At 36.5% G+C, this 22,969-nt stretch overlaps 1 protein-coding gene across 1 annotated transcript in view; it reads right to left on the bottom strand.

Annotated features, from left to right (window-relative positions):
• LOC127869767 (A disintegrin and metalloproteinase with thrombospondin motifs adt-1-like) overlaps positions 1–22,969 on the bottom strand; it is a 214,104-nt gene that overhangs the window by 6,493 nt on the left and 184,642 nt on the right. The window contains exon 6 of the mRNA XM_052412427.1: positions 156–281. Within this exon, the coding sequence (XP_052268387.1) occupies positions 156–281 (126 nt within the window). The remainder of the gene's footprint in view (positions 1–155; positions 282–22,969) is intronic.

Here is a 22,969-nt window from a genome sequence, read left to right on the forward strand (position 1 = left end):
TGAGTACTCGTCCAAAAATATCACCATATTATACACAACGTTGTTAACTATTCTTATATCATGGTATTGTATAATTAGTGATACAATTTCAAGCGTAGAAAAAACACGCAAAATATGCATACGGTAAATATGCATGCTTTAATTAAATGACTTACTGTAATTGCACAAGTTACATGTACGTGGACAAACCAAAGCTGCATGTTCGTAGTTTCCAGTACAAACGTTGAAAAGCGAACTCAATTTTGCACAGTCTATTGTCTCGTCGTCCACGCATTGGTTTGCTGCAAACAATGAGCAGATAATGAAAATGTTAAGAACGTCATAGCAACACTAAATTATACGATTATTTAAACAGTCTTACATGTTCTGGTGTTTCTTCTGTCGTAGCTGCTGTCGCGTCTACAAAACCAACACAAACACTAATTACAAATTCTACTTCTACTTCTTCTTCTACTACTACTGCTACTACTACTACTTCATATTTTCAATTAAAGTTATTAAAGTAATCATACTTATAGTCATGTTAATATTATAAATTACACTAATTTAGATATAAATACTTATACATATATTTCGACAACTACTAAAAAAACTGTTTTTACTTACATGTATTATACGATTACATAAATTAGATCTTATAGTATAACAATCTTGAAACCTATATTTTTTTAAACTAACTTTTTCCTAAGTACAATAAACGTCTTAAACGTCTTCGATAACACAGAAACTTCATAGAAAGAAACTGATCGCTTGAACATACTATGTGTAATAAATTGCAAACGGAATTTTCTTCAAAGAATGAAGAGAGAATTTTGCAGGCAATATGAGTAAGTAATTTCTGAAAAACAGTAAACAAAACTTACACAAATTCATAGCCAAAGTGTACTTTATTTTCACTAATTCACTAAGGCCACGGTAAACGAGCCAATCAAATAGAATGACCAAAAATATTTATCAATTTTGAACATGGTGAGTACTTTTTTTAACACAGCTTTATTTATTTTATTCAAACAGTAAAATCATACTAGTGAAAATTATATACTATTGAGGAGTTGCAAAGTTTCAGAATACATGCAATGAAGTATACTTAGAAATAAACTCCACACGTTCTGGTAAATATAAATCAATATGACTTAAAAATGTGTTTATTTATTGAAAAAAAAAGCAACAAAAATGTCTTAATCAGGAATTATTTGCTAATAATGTTCTAAATAATATAATAGTACAAAGTATATGTTGTTTGAACAGAATCAACGTTTTAATCGAATAAGCGTCATTTAGATCCAACATGTATTAGTATTGATATTAGTTTTGGCCGTTCAAATATGAACAGGCGTTTTACAGTTCGGAAGTAAAGAATGCTGCGATTAGGATATACCTATTCGCATTTGACAAATAAAACGGTATAATTGTTTATGTTATTTACAAATCATAGCCTGAACAATCTTAAAGAAAGAAAATAGTGCAACTAAAAATTAAATTTTAATAAAAGTTTACTGTGATGCACGTTAATAAAATTGCCATTCATATTCAGAACATTTTTTACAATTGCAGTTTGTAAGCCGGAAAAGCAGAACACTTCAACGCATATGTGTCTAAGATTAGCAACATTGAACGCGTCTAAAGCGTCAATCGACCGCTCATTATACTGTGAACATGCACTGCTGCTTCTACTAAGTACTACGCTCAGTACTCGTTATTCTGATATTACTTACGGGCCTTGTGCAGGCAAAGTTGGTCATTACATTCGTCTGTCGAACAGCACTCCGAACAATCAGAAAGACCCGCCTGACGTGTTTGTTTTACAGAACGTCCGACAGCCTCAGTACCACCACTAGCAGCGACACACATCTGTCACATATCAAATTCAGACTGTGATTAATTCTGTGACAAGCGCGTGGATAGTACATTGGCCTTTCTTAGAATATGTGTATCCAGCTTTGATATACTTTGTATGTATGTGTTTTATGTTATTTCATATAACATAAAATAGACGATGGAAATAAGATTTTATCGTTTGATAATGTGTATTGAGTTTTAATATTAAATCTGGTTTCACGGTGTATGACATCTTAAAAAACATTAGAAACACCTATGTATTATTTATGTACACAATCTCACCGTCAAAGATTGGCAACCGAGATCAATGACGTTTCCGGAAGATGTGACTCTGTGATGATGAAAGCATGCCTGGTAAAAGATAAATGTATCAACAACATTATTATTCTAGTACTATACATGTAAGTTTTATTGCTATCCTCCAACAAATACAAGTAGTGTTTAAAATACTGTAACAAAATTAAATAAATATATTATTCATCGTTATAAATATTTCGAAAGCGTTTTATTGTATACAATTGTGTAATTTGAATACGACGAATGTGATTAGGCATAAGTGGTATTTCTTCGTCCATTTATTTACAGCAAATGTACATATACATATTTAATTACAATAAATTAAAAACAAAATTGGGGTTTAAGTCTTATTTTACTTCTGCATGGTCATTTTAGAACCCATGTTGTCTGGATGTTCATATAAAATATATTCATATGTTGGCACTATGCTTTATTAGAAATCTACAAACTTTAATCAGCGTTCTTCTTTACAATATTAAGTTAACCATTTCCTGTGTTTTTATTACACAGGTTAACAAACAAGTTCAAATTAGGTTTTGTCATAAAACGGGTAATAAACGTAATAATCAAGACTTTCCTGATTCGCCCCACATGATGTAGTTACATTGCAGTCCCTTATATCGTGAACGCCACGGCAGTTGTAGCAGTCCAAAGCCACTGCTTTACAGAAAGAAGATTTAATAAATTATATCAACTTTTATCAATGAAGTTTTTTTAGTGTACATGGAAAGAAACAACGCGCGTTCTTTCTAAATGAAAGTTAACATTAAGACATTGTAAATGTCGAAAATACTGCGGTCGATGCTGGCATTGAAGTAAGAACAATGTTCAGCTTAATCAGAAATGAATTGATTTGTGCTTCAAATTAACTGAAACCATTACGATAACTCCAAAAATGTCAATTATAACACACAAGTCATGTTATGTGAGTTAATACTAACGATTGAACTGCTTTGTAACATATATTACATTAAAAGACTATCATATCACATACAAGGACTAATGGAGGCCCTTAGTGGATTTCAGTCTCAAATAATATTGAATTAAACTTGCTCAAGTTTGAACTAACAAACATTTTTAATCCAAGTAATGGGGCAAACTTCTGAATTATCAATCAATTATTTAAAGCAAATTACAATAAAAAGTTATAGTAAAAATGATATTTTATTTCCAAACGAAATATCTTATCTAAAAAAACTAATTTTTAGGATCCAAATAGTTAATTTAAAAAATAATCTTACCGTAAATCGAAATCTGTGTTAGAACCAACGCAGCTGTAAAAGATAATATAACAAACTATCAATACATATATATGTGAACTGCAAATAGAAACGCGTTAAAAAATAAAAGTTAACAAATATAACAGTATAAACCAATTACCTATTATGGTAAGATGCGATATGTGTTCTTTCATTTTCGGTTCTGAATATGATTTAACTTCCAACCCATTATATCGTTGGCTAGTTTGGTTACGAAACTGTAGATGATCGACACGGACAGATAAACACATGTTGATTCCTTTAAAGGCGGTTTTGATAACGTTAAATAAACTAGTTTGCACGTGCACTTTTAAATACATAAACCTATCTGTAAAGAAACATGAACGACGTTAAAGACAAAATAATATAAAAGCGTGGGGATATTGTATTGATCTCCGCTGTCTGTCCGTCTGTCTTGGCCACTATCATCTCCTACACTATTAGCACTAGAACCTTGAAACTCGCACACATGGTAGCTATGAGCATATGTGCGACGGTGAGCTATTTGGAATTTTGATCTGACCCCTGGGTCAAAAGTTATGGGTAAATAAATGGGCAAAATGGGTAAAAAGAACTCATTATAACAACATGCGACGCACATGATAATAACTTTACCATGTGTGTTAAATTCAAGGTTCTAGTGCTAATAGTGTAGGAGAATATAGTGCCCGACCACGCCCACCAAAAGTTTTGTTCTAACATAACTTCTTCATTTATTCACCAATTGATTTCAAAATAATACTGAACATCTCTTAGGACAACACGGTCTATCTCGACCAACCATTTCAACATAACGCACCATTATGTGCGACAGTGCACTATTTGGATTTTTGATCTGAACGCTGGGTCAAAAGTAAAGGGGGTTGGGATTGGGCTGAGTCAGAGGTTTTCACTCATTTTTTTTAGGTTATTTTACATTAACTTCTTCATTTCTACACCGATTTACTTCAAATTGATACTGAACATCTCTTATGACAATACGGTCAATCTCAACTATTTCAGGCCCCATTACAAATCCTAGGGCGTCCCACCCACGCAGACCGCGCCCAACCAAATTTTTGTTTTAACATTTTTTCTTCATTTTTTCACCAATTGACATTAAATTAAAACTGAACATCTCTTATGAAAACACGGTATATCTCGTCCATCAATGTCCTTATTACCCACCCCTGGGTCCCGCCCACATAAGCCACACCCACCCAAAATTGCCTTTTACTATAACTTCTTCATTTCTACACCGATTCACTTCTTATTGATACTGAATTTCTCTTATGACAATACGTTAAATCTCAACTATGACCACGCCCACCCAAAATTTTGTTTAAACATAACTTCTTCATTTATTCACCAATTGACTTCAAATTAATGCTGACCATCTCTTATGACAACACGGTCTATATCGACCATCCATGTCCACATTACCCACCCCAGGGCCCCACCAACATAGGCCTTGCCCACCCAAAATTGCCTTTTAATATAACATCTATGCGTCGTGGGGATCCGCGTCGGCCTCTGCCGCGCCACTTCTTATTATTGTTAGTTAATAATAGTTTCCTTTGATAGCATAACTTGGTTGGAAAAAAATGTTGCCAATACATAAATTGATATTTAATAAGTGTTAAGATGTTTGTTTCTTTATTTTCTATCCAATATACAAATCATGCAAGCACTAACAAACAACGAGATCGGACAGCGCGTATATAGTCTACAAAATAAAGTCAATGCACGCACCTTTAACACGACCTTATAATCATCGTGACCTGAACAAATGGGTCCATAGCTTTATTTTCACACCACTGTGTCTGCTTTATCTTGTCAAAGCCGTTTGAAATAGATTGAAATAAAAGGAACAACTCGTGAATAGTGCTTTACTTGAAAAGCATGCTATATTATCGAGATGCGTATTAAAGTGCAACACGTTGTGTTTTCTACTAAAAGCACTTATTTTATACTCTCTGAAATTTTGGGTGATTACGGGGGACTTTTTTGGAATAAATAAATAAACGTATAAAAGGAATGCCTATTTATTGTTTATACATATATGCATTTAGTTACAAATATTTAAAAATAAAATCGTACAGAAAACGTATATTCTATGCAAAATATTTTTCGATGTTAGAATCCAGATTGATTCTCACTCGCGCCAACACAATTCGCAAGCTTCCATTAGAATTTAGCTAAATTTAAGTGCCGATATCAATAGTGCACATTCGTATAACGTCCATTTATGTTCGTGTTATTTCACATCAATGTACTGTTACCACTGTATTCATGTTTCGCGCCCGAAAACCTTCCCCGAGACAAATCGTAAACATAATTTAAATTTAAATTCAAATTTTACTAAACGTTTATTATATTGGGCCCCATAGGTATTCATAAATAATTTAAAAAAATGATTTAATTATTTTGAAAAAAATAACGCATTATTTGGTTTAAACAGTGTTTATTATTATGAAAATATAAGCATGACATGTGATGTACATTCATCCAATAATGGATAAGAAAACTATACAACCTTTTTCTGGCTCTGTATGAAAACTGAATAATATACATGGGGTCACTCATCTGATAACGTAATAAACGACTTAAGATCAATAGCTTTATATTTTTTATTTGAATTAGAAGAAAAACGAAAGTTGATATTTACATTTAAAAATACATATCTTGTAATAACTGTATGCATATAACACTTTAGATTCGAAATTCCTATGTTCATGCTACATTTTATTTGTAAATTAGTCGGTGTGCGTGCATTATATGTTATTTCTAAAAAATAATTCGTTGATAGAGTATCAATTTCTGATGTTTAAGCCTATGAGATAATTTGCAAAATACCGACAGAGATAGAAGTGGTGTTCAAAAACACTCCAAGAATAATGTGCTTACATGGAAATACAAGCAATAATCTGAAGAAAAAAGCATTAATATCACACGACACACATGTCCGTAGCATTCAACCATATTCGATTTTAAAAGGGCTTTAACTTAGACTTTTAAAATAATGCATCTCTATATTAACGTAAAACAAAACATGCGTTGCAAGTACGTGTGTGGAGTAGCCTATTTAGCCTTTTTAGCAAATTTAGTACATAGGTAAATTCATACATCCTATTTAGCCTATTTAGCCTATTTAACAGTCTTTTCAGCATAATTAGTCTATTTAGCAAGTTTAGTACATATGTTAATACAGTCCAACCTGCCAATAAAGACCACTCAAGGGATTTGGTCGGTGTGGTCTTTGTTCACAGGTGGTCTTTATTCGCAGGGTCGATCGAAACTTTGCAAAATATGCTAGTAGTTTTTTAACAGGTACCTTATCTATGTATGTGCTCTATTGTTTAAGTGTTTGAATACTTTTGCATGTATAATGAAATAAAGGATTGAAAACACAGTTTTGTTTTACATCGTAAATGATATAAAACCGTTAATTTCCTCTATTTGAGTTTATGAAAGCCCCAAATTTGTCTTTGATATTTTCGGCAATTAGTACATTAATCGCGAGTCACTTAAATACAAAGGAACATTTTTACACTTTTGACAAACTGTCAAATGCATAAAAGAAGCAGGCGACTACCAATTAGCAATGCATGTTAAATAAACAAACAACTGCTGTCGAGTGCATTAAACTGTCACTTGCCAATAGCTCCATGGCGACCGACGAGTCCACTGGTAAGATGTGTATCACGTGAGTACGCAGCGTCCTGGCGGTCATTTTGTTTTTTGAAAGATGGAAATCGTTGATTTTTATGATTGCAGTGGTCGTTGTAAGCTATCAAAATGGAGATTTGGGAATGTAAAAGGGTGGTCGTTGGTCTTTGTTCACAGGTGGGCTTTATTCGCAGGTTCAATATATAGTGAAATCGTTCGGGAGGAAATCGGTGTGGTCGTTATTGACTGTTGGTCGCTATTAACAGGCGGTCGCTCGGGCAGGTTGGACTGTACATACATCCTATTTAGCCTATTTAACAGCCTATTAGGCAAGTTTAGTACGTATGTTAAAACATGCATCCAATTTAGCCATTTTACATATTTAAAACCCTTTTAAGCCTATTTAGTTAGTCTATTTATATAGGTTAAAAATACATCAATTTAGCCTTTTTAGCCTATTTAGCAGCACGTTCAGCCTATTAAGATTATTTAGCAAGTTCAGTACAAAGATTAAAACATATATCTTCTTAAGCCTATGTAGCCTTTTTTACAGCCTTTTCAGCCTATTTAGCCTATTTAGCAAGTTTAGTACATAGATTAAAACATACGTCCTATTTAGCCTATTTAACAGCCTTTATAGCCTATTTAACCTATTTAGCAAGTTTAGTACGTAGGTTAAAAAGTACAACCTATTAAGCTCATATTTGCCCATTTAGCATTCATTTGGACCTATTATGCCATTATTATTAATATTTGAAATAAGCTGAAATATTCGTCTAATTTATCCTATGTATCCTATTTAGCAGCCAGATAAGCCTATTTTGCCTAATTAGCAAAATTTTTAAATGAAAGATGAAACAATAATAATATATATCCTTTTAAGTAGCCTCTACAACCTAATAAGCCTCCTAAACAGGTGTATTGGTTGAAACAAGCACCCTATTTACCCTGTTAAGCCTATTTACCAGACTATTTAGCCTATTTAGTCAGTTTATTAAAAAGATAAAAAATACATCATATTCAGTCGTTTATAAATATGTATTTATTAAGCCAATTTAGACTAATCAGTAAGTATATTAAATAAGATCAAATATACAGCAAATATATAAAACTATGTACAAGCCGTATGCGTCATTTTCCAGTAAGCGGGGTATTCCCAAATTAGAGTTATATCCCGGAAGCGACCTTGTGCACGCTTACCTGCCGTCGACTGCCTGTCGGGGTTACCTAGTTTCGGCCGGTACTTTTAATTAGGGTCGGAATCAGGTGCGGCCAATTTAGAGTATTACGCGTCATTTTGCCAAAGAGTGGGTATGCCCTTTAAGGTTCCCTTTCGGACGAACAAGAGTTATCCCCCGGAAGCGACCTAGTGCAAGCTGACCAGCCGCTGACTGCCTATCGGGCTAAACTACTTTCGACCCGGGCTTTTCATTAGGGTCGGTCGTGCATGCAGCCTATTTAGCCTATTTCTCGTATGCGTCATTTTTGAGTGAGTGGATATGCCCCTTACGGGCCCCTTTCGGCCAAACAAGAGATATCTCACGGAAGCGACCTAGTGCACGCTGATTTTCCGTCGACTGCCTGTATGGCTGACCTAGTTTCGACCTGGACTTTTAATTAGGGTCAGAGTCAGGTGCAGCCTATTTAGCGTATTTTGGCCACCCTATTTAGCCTATTTTTCGTATGCGTCATTTTCCAGTGAATGGGTATGCCCCTGTAAGGGCCCCTTTCGGCCAAACAAGAGATATCTCACGGAAGCGACCTAGTGCACGCTGATTTTCCGTCGACTGCCTGTATGGCTGACCTAGTTTCGACCTGGACTTTAAATTAGGGTCGGAGTCACGAGCAGCCTATTTAGACCATTTCTCGTATGCGTATTTCTAGTGAGTGGATATACCCTTTTAAGGGCCCCTTTCGGCAAAGCAAGAGATATCTCCCGGAAGCGATCTAGTGCGCGCTGATCTGCCGTCGACTGCCTGTATGGCTGACCTAGTTTCGACCTGGACTTTTAATTAGGGTCGGAGTCAGGTGTAGCCTATTAAGCGTATTACGCGTCATTTTGTCTGTGAATGGGTATGACCCTTAAAGGGCCCCTTTCGGACGAACAAGAGTTATCCCCCCGACGCGACCTAATGCAAGCTGACCAGCCGTCGACTGCCTATCGGGCTGAACTAGTTTCGGCCGGGACTTTTAATTAGGGTCAGCCATGCAAGCAGCTTATTTAGTCTATTTCTCGTATGCGTCTTTTTTAAGTGAGTGGGTATACCCATTCAAGGGCCACAGACGAACAAGAGTTATCCCCCGAAAGCGACCTAGTGCAAGCTCACCAGCCGTCGACTGCCTGTCGGGCTGAACTACTTTCGGTTGGGACTCTTAATAAGGGTCGGCCGTGCATGCAGACTATTAAGCCTATGTATTGTATGCGTCATTTTCTAGTGAGCGGGTATGGCCCTTTAAGAGCCCCTTTCGGCCAAACAAAAGTTATTATCTGGAGAAGAACTTATGCATGCTGATCTGCAGTCGACTGACTGACGTCTAACCTTGTTTAGGCCGGGACTTCTAATTAGGGTCGGAGTCAGGTGCAGCCTATTAAGCGTATTGCGCGTCAATTTGCCTGTGAGTGGGTATGCCTCTTTATGGTCCCCTTTCGGACGAACAAGAGTTATCCTTTGGAAACGACCTAATGCGAGCTGACCAGCAGTCGATTGCCTATCGGGCGGAACTAGTTTCGGCCGGGACTTTTAATAAAGGTCGGCCGTGCATGCAGCCTATTTAGCCTATTTTTCGAATGCGTCATTTTCCAGTCAGCTGGTATGCCCCCTTTAAGGGTCCCTTTTGGCCAAAAAAGAGTTAACCTCCGGAAGCGACCTTGAGCACGCTGATTTACAGTCGACTGCCTGTAGGGCTGACCTAGTTTCGACTGACTTTTAATAAGGGTCGCAGTCAGGTGCAGCCTATTTAGCGTATTATGCGTCATTTTGCCTGTGAGTGGGTTACCCCCTTTAAGGGCCCCTTTCGGACGAACAAGAGTTATCACCTGGAAGCGACCTAGTGCAAGCTGACCAGCCGTTGACTGCCTATCGGGCTGAGCTACTTTCGGCCGGGACTTTTCATTAAGGTCGGTCGTGCATGCAGCCTAGTTAGCCTATTTTTCGTTTGCGTCATTTTCCAATTAGAGGGTATACCCTTTTGAGGGCCCCTTTGGTCGAAACAAGAGTTATTTCCCGGAAGCAACCTAGTGCACGCTCATCTGCCGTCGACTGCCTGTCGGGCTGACCTAGTTTTGACCTGGACTTTTAATTTGGGAGTCAGTTGCAGCCTATTAAGCAATTTGTCTGTGAATGGGTACGACCCTTAAAGGGCCCCTTTCGGCCAAATAAGAGATATCCCCCTAAGCGACAAAGTGCACGCTGATGTGCCGTCGACTGCCTGTCGGGCTGAACTAGTTTCGGCCGGGATTCTTAATAATGGTCGAAGTTGGATGCAGCCGTTTTAGCGTATTACGCGTCATTTAACCTGTGAGTGGGTTTGCCGTATTAAGGCCCCTTTTTTGACGATAAAGAGCTATCCCCGGAAACGGCCTAGTGCACGCTGACCAGCCGTCGACTGTCTATCGGGCTGAATTAATTTCGGCCGGGACTTTTAATTAGGGTAGGCCGTGCATGCAGCCTATTTAGCTTATTTCTCGCATGCGTCAATTTCCATTGAGCGGGTATGCCCCTTTAAGGGCCCCTTTTGGCCAAACAAAAGTTATCCACTGGAAGCGACCTAGTGCACGCTTGCATTCCGTCGACTGTCTGTCGGGCTTACCTAGTATCGGTCGGGACTTTAAATAAGGGTCGGAGTCACATACAGCCTATCTAGCGTATTACTGGTATAATTCATTTTCCATTGAGTGGGTATACACCTTTAATGGCCGCTTTCGGATAAACAAGAGCCATACCCCGGAAGCGAACTAGTGAACGCTGATCTCCCTCGGCTAACTCTCCGGCTGAACTTGTGTCGGCCCGGGGGTTCAATTAGGGTCGGCATCAGGATGGATTCGTACGCACAGCGTATTATGTATATAATGCGCTATATCCACGGCGAATGTGTAAGAAAGTTTAACGCAAATCTCGGACAAAATAGAGTTATCCCCCGGAAGCGACATATTGAAAGCAGATCTCAAGTCGGCTGCCTGTCGGGCTGACCTATGTTCTGCCCGTGGTTGTTATTATAGTCGGCGTTAGGGGGGCGTACATACATCCTATTAGGCGTATTATGCGCTACATCCACCGCGATTGGGTATGTACCTTTATGGGCCCCTGTCGGGTATACAAGAGTTATACCCGGGAAGCGACCTAATGTACGTTGATCTCCCGTTGGTTTTCTGTCGGGCTGACCTTGTTTTGGCCTGGGATTTTCATTCGAGTCGGCGTCAGGGGGACGTACTTTTAAGCGTATTATGCACTATACATGTATATCTACGGCGAGTGGAATGCACATTTAAAAGCACCTTTCGGATAAACAAGAGTTATCACCCGAAAGCGTCCTAGTGCAGGCTAATCTAAAATTTGTATTATCATTTAATTTCTAATATTTTGTGGGTTCCTATTAAGACATAGATTGTTAAGTTGTTATACAAGGTTCGTGTCTAAAAGAATCGGCGACATGAATATATACTATAATGAATTAAAACAACTCACGATACAATTAATGTATTTCAATTTTCCGAACGTTTGTTTTGTGCTCTGCTCTGTGCTCTGTCGACATATTCAACTGTCGACATAACTAGCTTAGAAAGTAAACAGTACTGTTAACGCGGCATTGTACAATTTAAATTTAAATTGACATACGAAAATCAAAATATGTTTAAGTGTCCTCCGCAAGCTCCAAATCTCATCTGATCCGTTATGTTTTGTCTGCGAAGTCTAGTGCAGTTTCTTATTTTGTGACCGGTGCATTACGTATGTGTAACCAAACCCCGATGCTATGCAAAATAGTTTATTAAAGGTTATTTGCCGATACTATAACCTACATATTTGTAAATGTTGCATGAACCGCGTCGAAAAAACAAATCGTAAATAAGGAAAAAAATATGTAGTTAGATTAACAGTTTTAAAACATCATAACGTAAACCATTTGTGTTGTCCTTTTCACACCCGATCCCAACACTTTGATGTCTCATCAGTTTAAGTCCATGTCCGATATTCAGGCTATTTAGCAAATTTACTACATGTGTTAAAGCATATATCCAATTTAGCCTATTTGAAAGCCTTTTCAATATTCACAAATATGTGAATGTCAGCATAAGCCACTACTTTCAGACATTAAAAAAGAGCGATATAAAGGACATTTTCTGAAGTTAAATAGATTTAACACGCCCCGAAAAGTGGGTGGGGTAAACATTAAAAACAAGGAAATAACATAATCTCTTCCTATTAGTTATTTAGTTGCTCATTGCTGCATTTGCTTGTTCTTTTAATTCAAATATACTGTTTAACTTTCTTCATTGCCAACTCTTTCCGTTTCAGTATCACTATCATTAGTGTAATTATATTCTTCAAGTTCATTTGCCATGTCCTCTAATACATCAACAATTGGAGGCGGGAGTATATCTCCATCAATCCAAATAGGTTCAATCAGGCCTGTATTAGTGTTTTTGGTCCATCCATGGCCTTTCGTTGCAAGTGGTATATCTCGATCGGGTATGTGTGCCCTTTCTATAAGCCGACTTGATACGTCACTCTACGGATGTGTTGCAGGAGACACTGCTTACAGGGAGGCAACACTGACAAGTCTATATTCTTCGACGCATTGAGGCTATTATCACATACCTCCTTTATTTTAAGAAAACGCAATTTATGTACCGAGTCGGTTCTAGAATTTCCATACATGACACACATGAATATACACAATTTACCCACTACTTCGTCTGCAACTGTCCAGGTATTGCCTGAAGCAGCCATTGAGCAACGGTTTGTGGCCTTATTTCCATCAACTTAATAGATTTGATATGCCCATTTCCTTTGAAAGCGCTTGTTGTGTCACAACCGCAGTATGCATGTATACTTAAACGTGCTGATCTGAACTCTTCAGTTAATCCCCTCCCTACTTCATTCATGTCAAATAATTTGCTATGATTGCCAGCACCAGTGTCAAAAAGTATCTTGTTACCGTCAACTAATTGAATGTAGTACACAATTTTGAAGAATATGACACTGTCAGGGATTCGAATAGTGTTGTAACCCTGTTCTTTCCCATACAAAAGGTTAATTTATATTAGTAGTGTTGCGCGTGTCATAAATGCATGTGTGAATACATGCTGAACAGAGTGCGGCGGGTGAGATAACACAAGACCACAAGATGGGTGGCATGTAGAACGCTGTTATCTGTCAAATTTTTCACGTAATGTTTAAGTCCGAATTTGATTAAAACATTATTATTTCTTTATAAAAAAATTAAATAGTTTCGAGATATACCCATTAAGAAAATGTATAATTATGATTCAATACCGAGACAGATTTTTTTATTAAAAAGCATTTTCTTAATGGGTATATCTGGAACTATTTATTTTTTTTCTAAAGAAATAATAATGTTTTAATCAAAGGCAGATATCTGAATTATCAAAGTTGAAATCAGTCCAGGCAGAAATATCATTTCCTCAATCGACACAATTACACATTACTTATTCATTCTAACAGCATATTGTACTATTCCTTATAAAAAGATCTTATTGTCCGTTTTCTCTGCAGACTCTGTAAACTAGCAATTAACATCGATATTTTTATGAAATCCGTATCAATCATGTTTTCACTTAAGCTGCCTCTACCATGGCCTTGTCTTTCTGGACGCACTCGACCAATGTCCAAAATAAAAGGTGATGATGACCAAACAACTGCCGAAACCCGCAGCAAAACATGTATCATAATTGAATATGTATTGTGGCGATTGTTCGTTAGGAAGGATGTGATCGATCGGGGCTGCACAATATCAGATGGCAGTTGAAAACAATATATTATAGCGAACAAACTGGTGCCGATTTTCTAAGTGGCCAATTGGGGGATCATTTGTCATAGTGGACAAATTTACGAGTAGCCCATTGTCCTGGAATGCCAAAAACGCAGGGAGCCGATTTGCCGCGTGCCGTTTGTCTGGATACAATGTGTTTGTACCTTTAACATTTATACCTATTTTTAAGATGATGTAACATAATATGCATGTTAACAAAACACTTTGTACTGTCCCCCCTACACTAGCTCTAACGGACATGAACTCCGTTCGGACGGTTACCAACGTTTTGAGCTTCAGATGAGCTCATCCGATATAATTAACCATTTAGATACTAGTTTCATTAAATAAACACAATTCAGTATTTTGCATAGCATCGATACGTGAATCCAAAATACATTATACACCAGTCAACATTTGAAACCGCACACGATTTCGCTGATAAAATGCCACAAAGCAGATAACATTTGGGGCGTGCAGACGTTGCTATATTATGCCTAGAGTGTCGTCTGTCATTAAAAGTTAAGTTATAAAATTAAGCGCAACAGTATTATTTACTGTTAGTTTTGTCGACAGAGCATCGTAACAGACTTTCGTCTGGTTGAAATTAAATTAATTCATTACACCGTGCGGTAGTCTACTTTTTTTACCGAATAATCATTCTTATCCCTGATTCTTTGAGGATAAACCACGTTTAACAACCAAATATCTGAACAGGAACATCAATCATTATTACATTCAATGCTGAAACATATATGTCTTAAGGCGTGCCAGTGTGCACAATGTTGTATTTTGTTTCATTGGTCTTTTTGAATTAAGTAAGATAAATATATCCAATTGCACACCATTAACTACACTTTATTTTGTCAAGAAGTATGCAATAGCAACGCAAAAATAACAATAAACAAATCCGAGAGCCAGCATACATGCGCGAAGAAATAATATTAAACAAGAATCCGGGATCCAGAACACCACGCATGCGCGTATATTAATGGTTACACTACATCTACTGCAGGAACGCTAAATAGGCTATATGTGACTCCGACCCTAATTGAAAGTCCCGGCCGAAACTAGATCAGCCCGACAGGCAGCCGACGGGAGTTCAGCGTGCACTAGGTCGCTTCCGGGGATTAACTCTTGTTTGTCCGAAATGGGCCCTTAAAGGTGCATACCCACTCGCATGTTATACGCTAAATAGGCTATATGTGACTCTGACCCTGATTAAAAGTCCCGGCCGAAACTAGATCAGCCCGACAGGCAGCCGACGGGGGTTCAGCGTGCACTAGGTTGCTTCCGGGGATTAAGTCTTGTTTGTCCGAAATGGGCCCTTAAAGATGCATACCCACTCGCATGTAAACAGAGCATAACACGCTAAATAGGCTATATGTGACTCCCACCCTAATTAAAAGTCCCGGCCGAAACTAGATCAGCCCGACAGGCAGCCGACGGGAGTTCAGCGTGCACTAGGTCGTTTCCAGGGATTAACTCTTGTTTGTCCGAAATGGGCCCTTAAAAGGGCATACCCGCTCACTGGGAAATGACGCATACGAGACATAGGCTAAACAGGCTGCATGCACGGCCGACCCTAATTAAAAGTTCCGGCCGAAACTAGTGCAGCCCGATAGGCAGTCGACGGATGGTCGGCGTGCACTAGGTCTCTTCCGGGGAATAACTCTTGTTCGTCTGAAAGGGGCCCTTAAAGGGGCGTACCCACTCACAGGCAAAATGACGTGTAATACGCTATATAGGCTGCACCTGAGTCCGATCCTAACTAAAAGTCCCGGTCGAAACTAGGTCAGCCCAACAGGCAGTCGTTAGCTGGTCAGCCTGCACTAGGTCGCTTCCGGGGAATAACTCTTGTTTGTCCGAAAAGGACCCTTAAAAGGGCATACCCACTCACTGAGAAATGACGCATTAGAGAAATATGCTAAATAGACTGCATGTATTCCGGCTTTAATTAAAAGTCCCGGCCGAAACTAGTTCAGTCCGATAGGCAGTCGACGGCTGGTCGTTTCCGAGGGATAACTCTTGTTCGTCCGAAAAGGGCCCTTAAAGGGGCATACCACTCACTGGCAAAATGACGCGTAATACGCTGAATAGGCTGCATGCATAGCCGACCCTAATTAAAAGTCCAGGCCAAAACTAGGTCAGCCCATTATGCAGTTGAATGCTGGTCAGCGAGCACTCGGTCGATTCAGGGGGATAACTCTTATTTGTCCGAAAGGGCCCCTAAAAGTGACATACTCTTTCACTGGGAAATGACGCATACGAGAAATAGGCTTAATATTCCGCATGCACGGCCGACCCTAATTAAAAGTCCCGGCCGAAACTAGTTGAGCCCGATAGGTAGTCGACGGCTGGTCAGCGTGCAGTAGGTCGCTTCCGGGAGAAAACTCTTGTTCGTCCGAAATGGGCCCTTACAGGGGCATACCCACTCACAGGCAAAAGGACGCGTAATACGCTAAATAGGCTGCACCTGAGTCCGACCCTTATTAAAATTAACATACTCATTGGAAAATGTTTTATCCTATTTAATAAACGTGCTTAGTATGCTGAAAAGATTGAATATGCTACAAAATAGGTTCCATGGGATGTTTCTTTCAGGTTTCATTTGATATACTTGCTAAAAAGGCTAAATAGCACGTATATTTCTGCCGAAGTAATGATTTTTTTAAATTGGCTATAGGGGTTCAAATGGCTGCTTAATAGGCTAATACTGGCTTAAAAGCATGTATATTTCTATTCAACTTTCAAACTAAACTTGCTAAATAGACTGACAAGGCTGTAAAATAGGCTAAATAGGAATGTACTAAACTTGCTAAATGGGCTCAATAGGCTAAAAACGTTGTTAAATAGGCTAACTAGGATGTATGTTTCAACATATGTACCAAACTTTTTCAATACGCTAAATAGGCTGAAAAGGCTGTCAAAAAGGCTGTTAAATAGGCTAAATGGGATGTATGTTTCAATCTATGTATTAAACTTTCTAAATAGGCTAAATAGACTGAAAAGGCTGTTGAATAGGCTAAATAGGCTAAATAGGCTTACTTCACACACGTGTTGCAAGTCCTATATTTAAAGTCTTGGCACCATGTTGCAATAGTTTGCATTAAAAGATATTTTGTAATACCAGTTACAAATAAGGATATGTTTAATTAATTAGTATATATTTAATATGGTTCCATAGACAAAATCCTTGTACAATACTGTAATATGCACAAGCGTTTATGTACTTGTATCACAATGCAATCCTAATATATTGATGAAGCAAATATTGTAATTGCTGATAGTTAAGCGAAATATATGTGTACAAAGTTTCAATTGTTTTATGCAAATGTTTCAAACGAGTTACCAATATGACATTGCATAATTCATTCTAGTTATACTTGCCCATTTTATTATATATCAATTTCATTTAAATCACCAACGTTGCTAAATGGCGCAACTACGTATTCAATAACCCTAATTTGCAATCATTTAATTGTTTATAATTTTGTTGAGTAACAATAGTATTAGAATGAGTTGTTGTTATTCGTAGCGAGCACATATATATCGACTAGTACGAGTAATAACTTTACAATTTACAATTTAAGATACAAATGCTTATAAAAATATGCCTAAATATCTACACTTATATATGCGTTGCCTATACAAAAAGGCTAATAGAGAATACCTCTACAAAATATGGTTTATTCTGTATATGACAGCACATATAATATCACAAGTACAGTAGGTATAACTTACGCACACACAGATGAGTCATACATCGGAAAGTGTTATTCCACATGAATGCCATTTTAGATTTATTTAGTTTTATACATTTTATAAAAAACGGTAGTAAAACCTGCTTTACTTTTGGGGGTATTTCTATTTAGTTCTAAACTAGCTCTAATTCAAGTTATGCGTACAATAAACAAATCAACGAATAATTTAATTAAAGTCACACTGACAACAACATTTGGAACTTAGCATATACTTAATTGACTTTCTTTTCCTTATATCTTATACGTCTCCTAAATGAACAACAAACACACGCAACGATATAAATTGAAAATACAGCTTGTATTTTGGTATCTATGCGTACGACCAGATGACACATTTATAACGTATGACAATAAACAAATGTGAACAATTCACATTTTGATATAGATTTCATAACTCATACATGAACTAATGCTCATATAGTTTACACACAAAATCAACAACTGACTACATTCTTGCAGACATTCATTTTCATGAAAAAACTTGTCAATATTTTATATTCAATAAAATATTAGGAAAATGTACGTGTTCTCTGGTTCGTATCGCAAAACCGAATGGCTATTCCACGAGCATATTTACCCGCCAAAACAATACACTTAGCAAATCCTATAGGGACTTTCTTATGCAAAGGAAAATAATTTTCCTCTTATTTGCTGCGCTCAAACTAGGAAAATTATATTTCTTTGATCACTTATCATAATTTGTAATATGTTTATTCACAGCATAAACAATGGCGCTATTTAGTGATTGTGTTACCCACGCGAATGTATGACAACATGGTACATTAAGATTTATAATCAGAGTAACACATGTTTGAAACTGATTTTTGCCAGCATAACATAACGAAGAACAAGATCTGACATGTTATTGGAATTGATGAAATTTAATTTGTGTTATCATAAGTTCACACAATGGTTTATTTGCTTAATTGTTTTAGTGTAACCATTAAATTGACATGTTTACCCATTTATATGATGGTCATATAAGAGAAAGGTCTCACTCCATTAAAACTTTTCAACGAGCAATTTGATAACCAGCCTGTGATTGCATAAAAACAAAAATTAATATTTATACTTATATAAGTTATTTTAAATGTCAATTTTTTGTCTTTGTTGTTAATTAGGGAAACGGACGACGACGAAGTCGACGGATTATGACTTATCAGTTGTCGCCGTTGAGAACGATTAGTTTATGTTATGTATCATAGCAGTTTTACATAGTTTGCACTTTTGCCCAGAGAGGATATCCGCAAATTAAAATAAGATTAAGACTCTCTGGCAAATATTCAGATTCAAAATTACTTGAAACGGTCCTCGTTTCAACCAAAGAATATGTTTAAGGATTCATTGATATCCCATTTCAGCTCAATATTTATTTCTTCACAAAGGTACGTCGGAAACCGACACATCGAACTTATATTTTTAAGATGTCCATGAAACACAATGCATCGTAAAACATGTGCTTGCAAAGCGGTCTGCGCAATATATTTCATTTCTTAGTACACGATACACCAGGAGTAAAAGGTAAATCCACCAGGCACTTGCCGTATAACAGTGAACTTCTTGACGAGAGAAAAGGCACTTGCAGTATGACAGTGATCTTCTCGACGATAGAAAAACCGAACATGATACATGGAAATCTAAACCCTTTGTATAAGACGGTGAACAAGTTCGTTGAGCGTTTTCGTATACACATAATGCTGATTATTTCAACCAAATTAATTGAGGGGATTTAACGATTATTTTGTAACAAAACATGTCAAACCGTAGTAAAGAGACAACGCAACTAAAATTATATTTTTGCGATAATATCAGTATAATTCATATCAGTGTTTTCACGAAGGTCATTTTCATTGACAACCAAGCTAAACTACATGCAAGAAAGGTATATCAAATGTGTTTGAAAATAACAGAAAAGAGGGGCAGTAATTCATTTAAAATACGTCCTTCTACCAAACTTACTTCAAAACAAACATGCGTGTAAATAAATAATAAGTTTATTTTGAGCACGGCATAAAGTACGCGTACATTGCTGACAAGGAAAAATTGAAGGCTCCATATGTTGTTTGGTTACGTTACCGCTGACTGTAGTTATAATGTCATCTAAAGTGGTTTATCGAGCTGGATGGTAATCTTGTAATACGTCTAGTTTAGCTTTTTATCTGCATCTAAGTAAAAAATTTCCTTGTACACCCGCCCTGCATAGTTCAATGACAATAACGATATGGAAATGGGGCATTACTATGGCTTTACACATATAGATAATGCACCCCTTAACTGTACATTCGTAACATGTAAGCCGATTCAGCCTTAGGGCATCTTCTTCGACCATGATTACCCTTACGCTTTAACATTACATTCCTTTATAAAGTGTATGGGTACGTGTATAATATTGGTTGACGCAAAGTTGTTTCCTTCTCATTGTGTGACAGCGTTGCTAGTCCATGTCTAGAAGACGTCCAGCCTTCCTGCTGACAAACTCTTAAACGCAAATGAAAAAGATACTAATTCTTAAAACGTAAAATACAAAACCAACCAGAAATTACGTTAAATGCAACAAAAAATAGACAATATTTTAAGGTAAATCATAAGTGACAAAAGTCATATTTGATGTAAGTAGGTTTTTAATTTACACATCTTTGAAAATACTTCAACTACATTTGAATAGCAATCAATTTATAAAACTTATACAAAAGACACATTAGACATAGATACATAAATTATGTTAAATTAGTACAAGTATATATTTGCACTTCATTATATGTTGATGCGCAGCTTTGAACTAAACGTTTGTATTGTATTGGTATAAAAGAATATCGCGTTTTACTAAAAGTTTAGGGTAACAACAATTTGAGTCCTTCAATATATCTTTATCTTATCTTACTAGCGCAACATAACCGACCAAACTTGACTCTTAACTTACTTAATGTCTTCCGCATTGGTATTCATACTTTGTCACAGGCCTGCTCGACAATTATTTATATGACCCATATACTTTTCCCTGTGCATTATACCTACAAATAAAAGGTATATTTGTATTTATGAAATTGGATAAGTATTAGCGGGAGATCAATTCAGTTCCGCTAGTCGTTTATTTAATGACCTACCGCCTGTACAAAACACGAACAGTGTTTTAAGTTTATAAGACACGTCAATCTCTCACATAAAATATTGATAAAATCCACACGTGTAAATAAGAACCCATACCATTGACATTCACACTAAAAAGCAATACAAACGAATATCAATTGGGATCTAATTAAAAGTTTAACAACTGTCAGACGTAGTTAAAACGTCTTTGATAGGTCACAAATCGCATCATTACAATTTCAAAGCTCATTTCGCTTGTAGTGCATGTATGTTAATAGTAAAGAGAAACGTGTGGAATGGAATTCGACGCTTAAAGACAATGTGTTCTAGTTCTTTCGTGCAGCATTGTCAGCTTTATGGTTTATTCATAAGTTGATGTATTCAATCGCCAAACATCCTTAAAAGCATTTGGTGTTTTTATTAATTCAACGAATTTACTGAAGAATGAATTCAAATGTTTCTTCAAAACTGTTATATGTGATTGATTGAACGATAAACCAATCCGAACTGTGCACTGACAGCTGGAATTCCATGTTGCCACTGTTTACCGCTCTTATATCTTTTAATCTTTCTTAATCTTTTAATCTTTCTTTTCAGAGCATGGTTCTTGGAAATGTTGCCTCTGTTTATTTCAAGTATCTACATATCCGACATGTGCATACGCTTACCTACTTTTTATGAACTACTTGCATGAACTTTAAACGTATAACAATCAAATCAGTAATGTATTGCTTAAATGATTATTAGACGCATCATATCACGTTGATGGTATTTGAAATAGATTTAAAACAGGGAGACTATGCAAAATTGTTATAGTATTAAAATATATATTATAGAACTTTGAGATTCTCAATAAGTTAAATAAAATTAAGAAAAAACATGCGCCTATTTGAATATATTTGAACTAGAAATTCACATACTCACATTATCAGTATGCATATTATAATCACAGGTCTGACAAATATTGTTTAACTAAACACTTTATATATAATATATTGCTATTCTGATAAGAGCACTGCACTGCCACCGGTAAGATAATTTTCTATAGTTGGTATGCACAGATGTTTTTAAGCAAATATTTCATGGACGTCTAATTGCAGGATATATGTTAATGCTAATTGCTACATGCATATTCGCAAATTATTTCCACAAACACTTTATTCTCAGCATTAAACATACACAAAATTATGCAAAACAAGCAAGGAAACAAAATGATATAATGAGAACGAGAAAGATTACTTAAAAGAAATATTTCCGCTATCTTTGAGCATTCTGGAGGCCGTTTAATCAACATATCTTATCTTAGCGGATCTTATCTTAAATCCTTCACTTAAGATTTCATTTACGATCCGCTAATACCCGTTTTATGAACGCTGTCGTAAGTATCGAGTCGCAGCTAAGATTTTAGCTAAGCGTACGATCTGGAATATCGCGAACCAGTCGAAAAACTTCATCTTATATCACACGATTTCCCGCGTTTGTCAAAAAATCAAGATGGCCGACAAAGCTAACGGAGGCAAGTAGCAAATGATAGTGATGATTTACTTATGATAGTTGTAAATATATCCATTCATGTCTTCAAATATTTTAGCGTTTGTATCTGTCAATTTGTCTCGTTATTGATACTGATTTTTTATTTAAATTCATAGTGTTAATTTACACCAAAGAATATAAATGTTTGTATGCATTTATGCATTTATTTTCTTGTTATAACGAAATCATATTTTCGCGCGTATGGACTGTCTGTGTCAGCCTTTTAATTGACAAATCTTTAGTGTGTGTGTATATCATAATGTTTTATTTTTGTGGTAGAAGAATATTCGAGTACATTCGAGTTTTTTTAATCAATACATTATTCATATGCCTTAAATTTGAAGAAATGATTTTATTTTCATAATTTAGTGTTTGTTTTTAGAGTAAATTTATCTCCATTTTCAAGTTATATTTTCATCTTTTGAATTTCCACTTCTTTCCTTATATATTTATCTATTCTGGGTACATAAGGATGAGTACTGTGTATTTATTTTCGGCATAAAATTTACTTTATTACCCAGTGTAAATAGCGTTAGAATAAATGTTCAGTTG

Source organism: Dreissena polymorpha, chromosome 2 (assembly GCF_020536995.1).
Source record: "Dreissena polymorpha isolate Duluth1 chromosome 2, UMN_Dpol_1.0, whole genome shotgun sequence".
In the NCBI taxonomy this organism is placed as follows: domain Eukaryota; kingdom Metazoa; phylum Mollusca; class Bivalvia; order Myida; family Dreissenidae; genus Dreissena; species Dreissena polymorpha.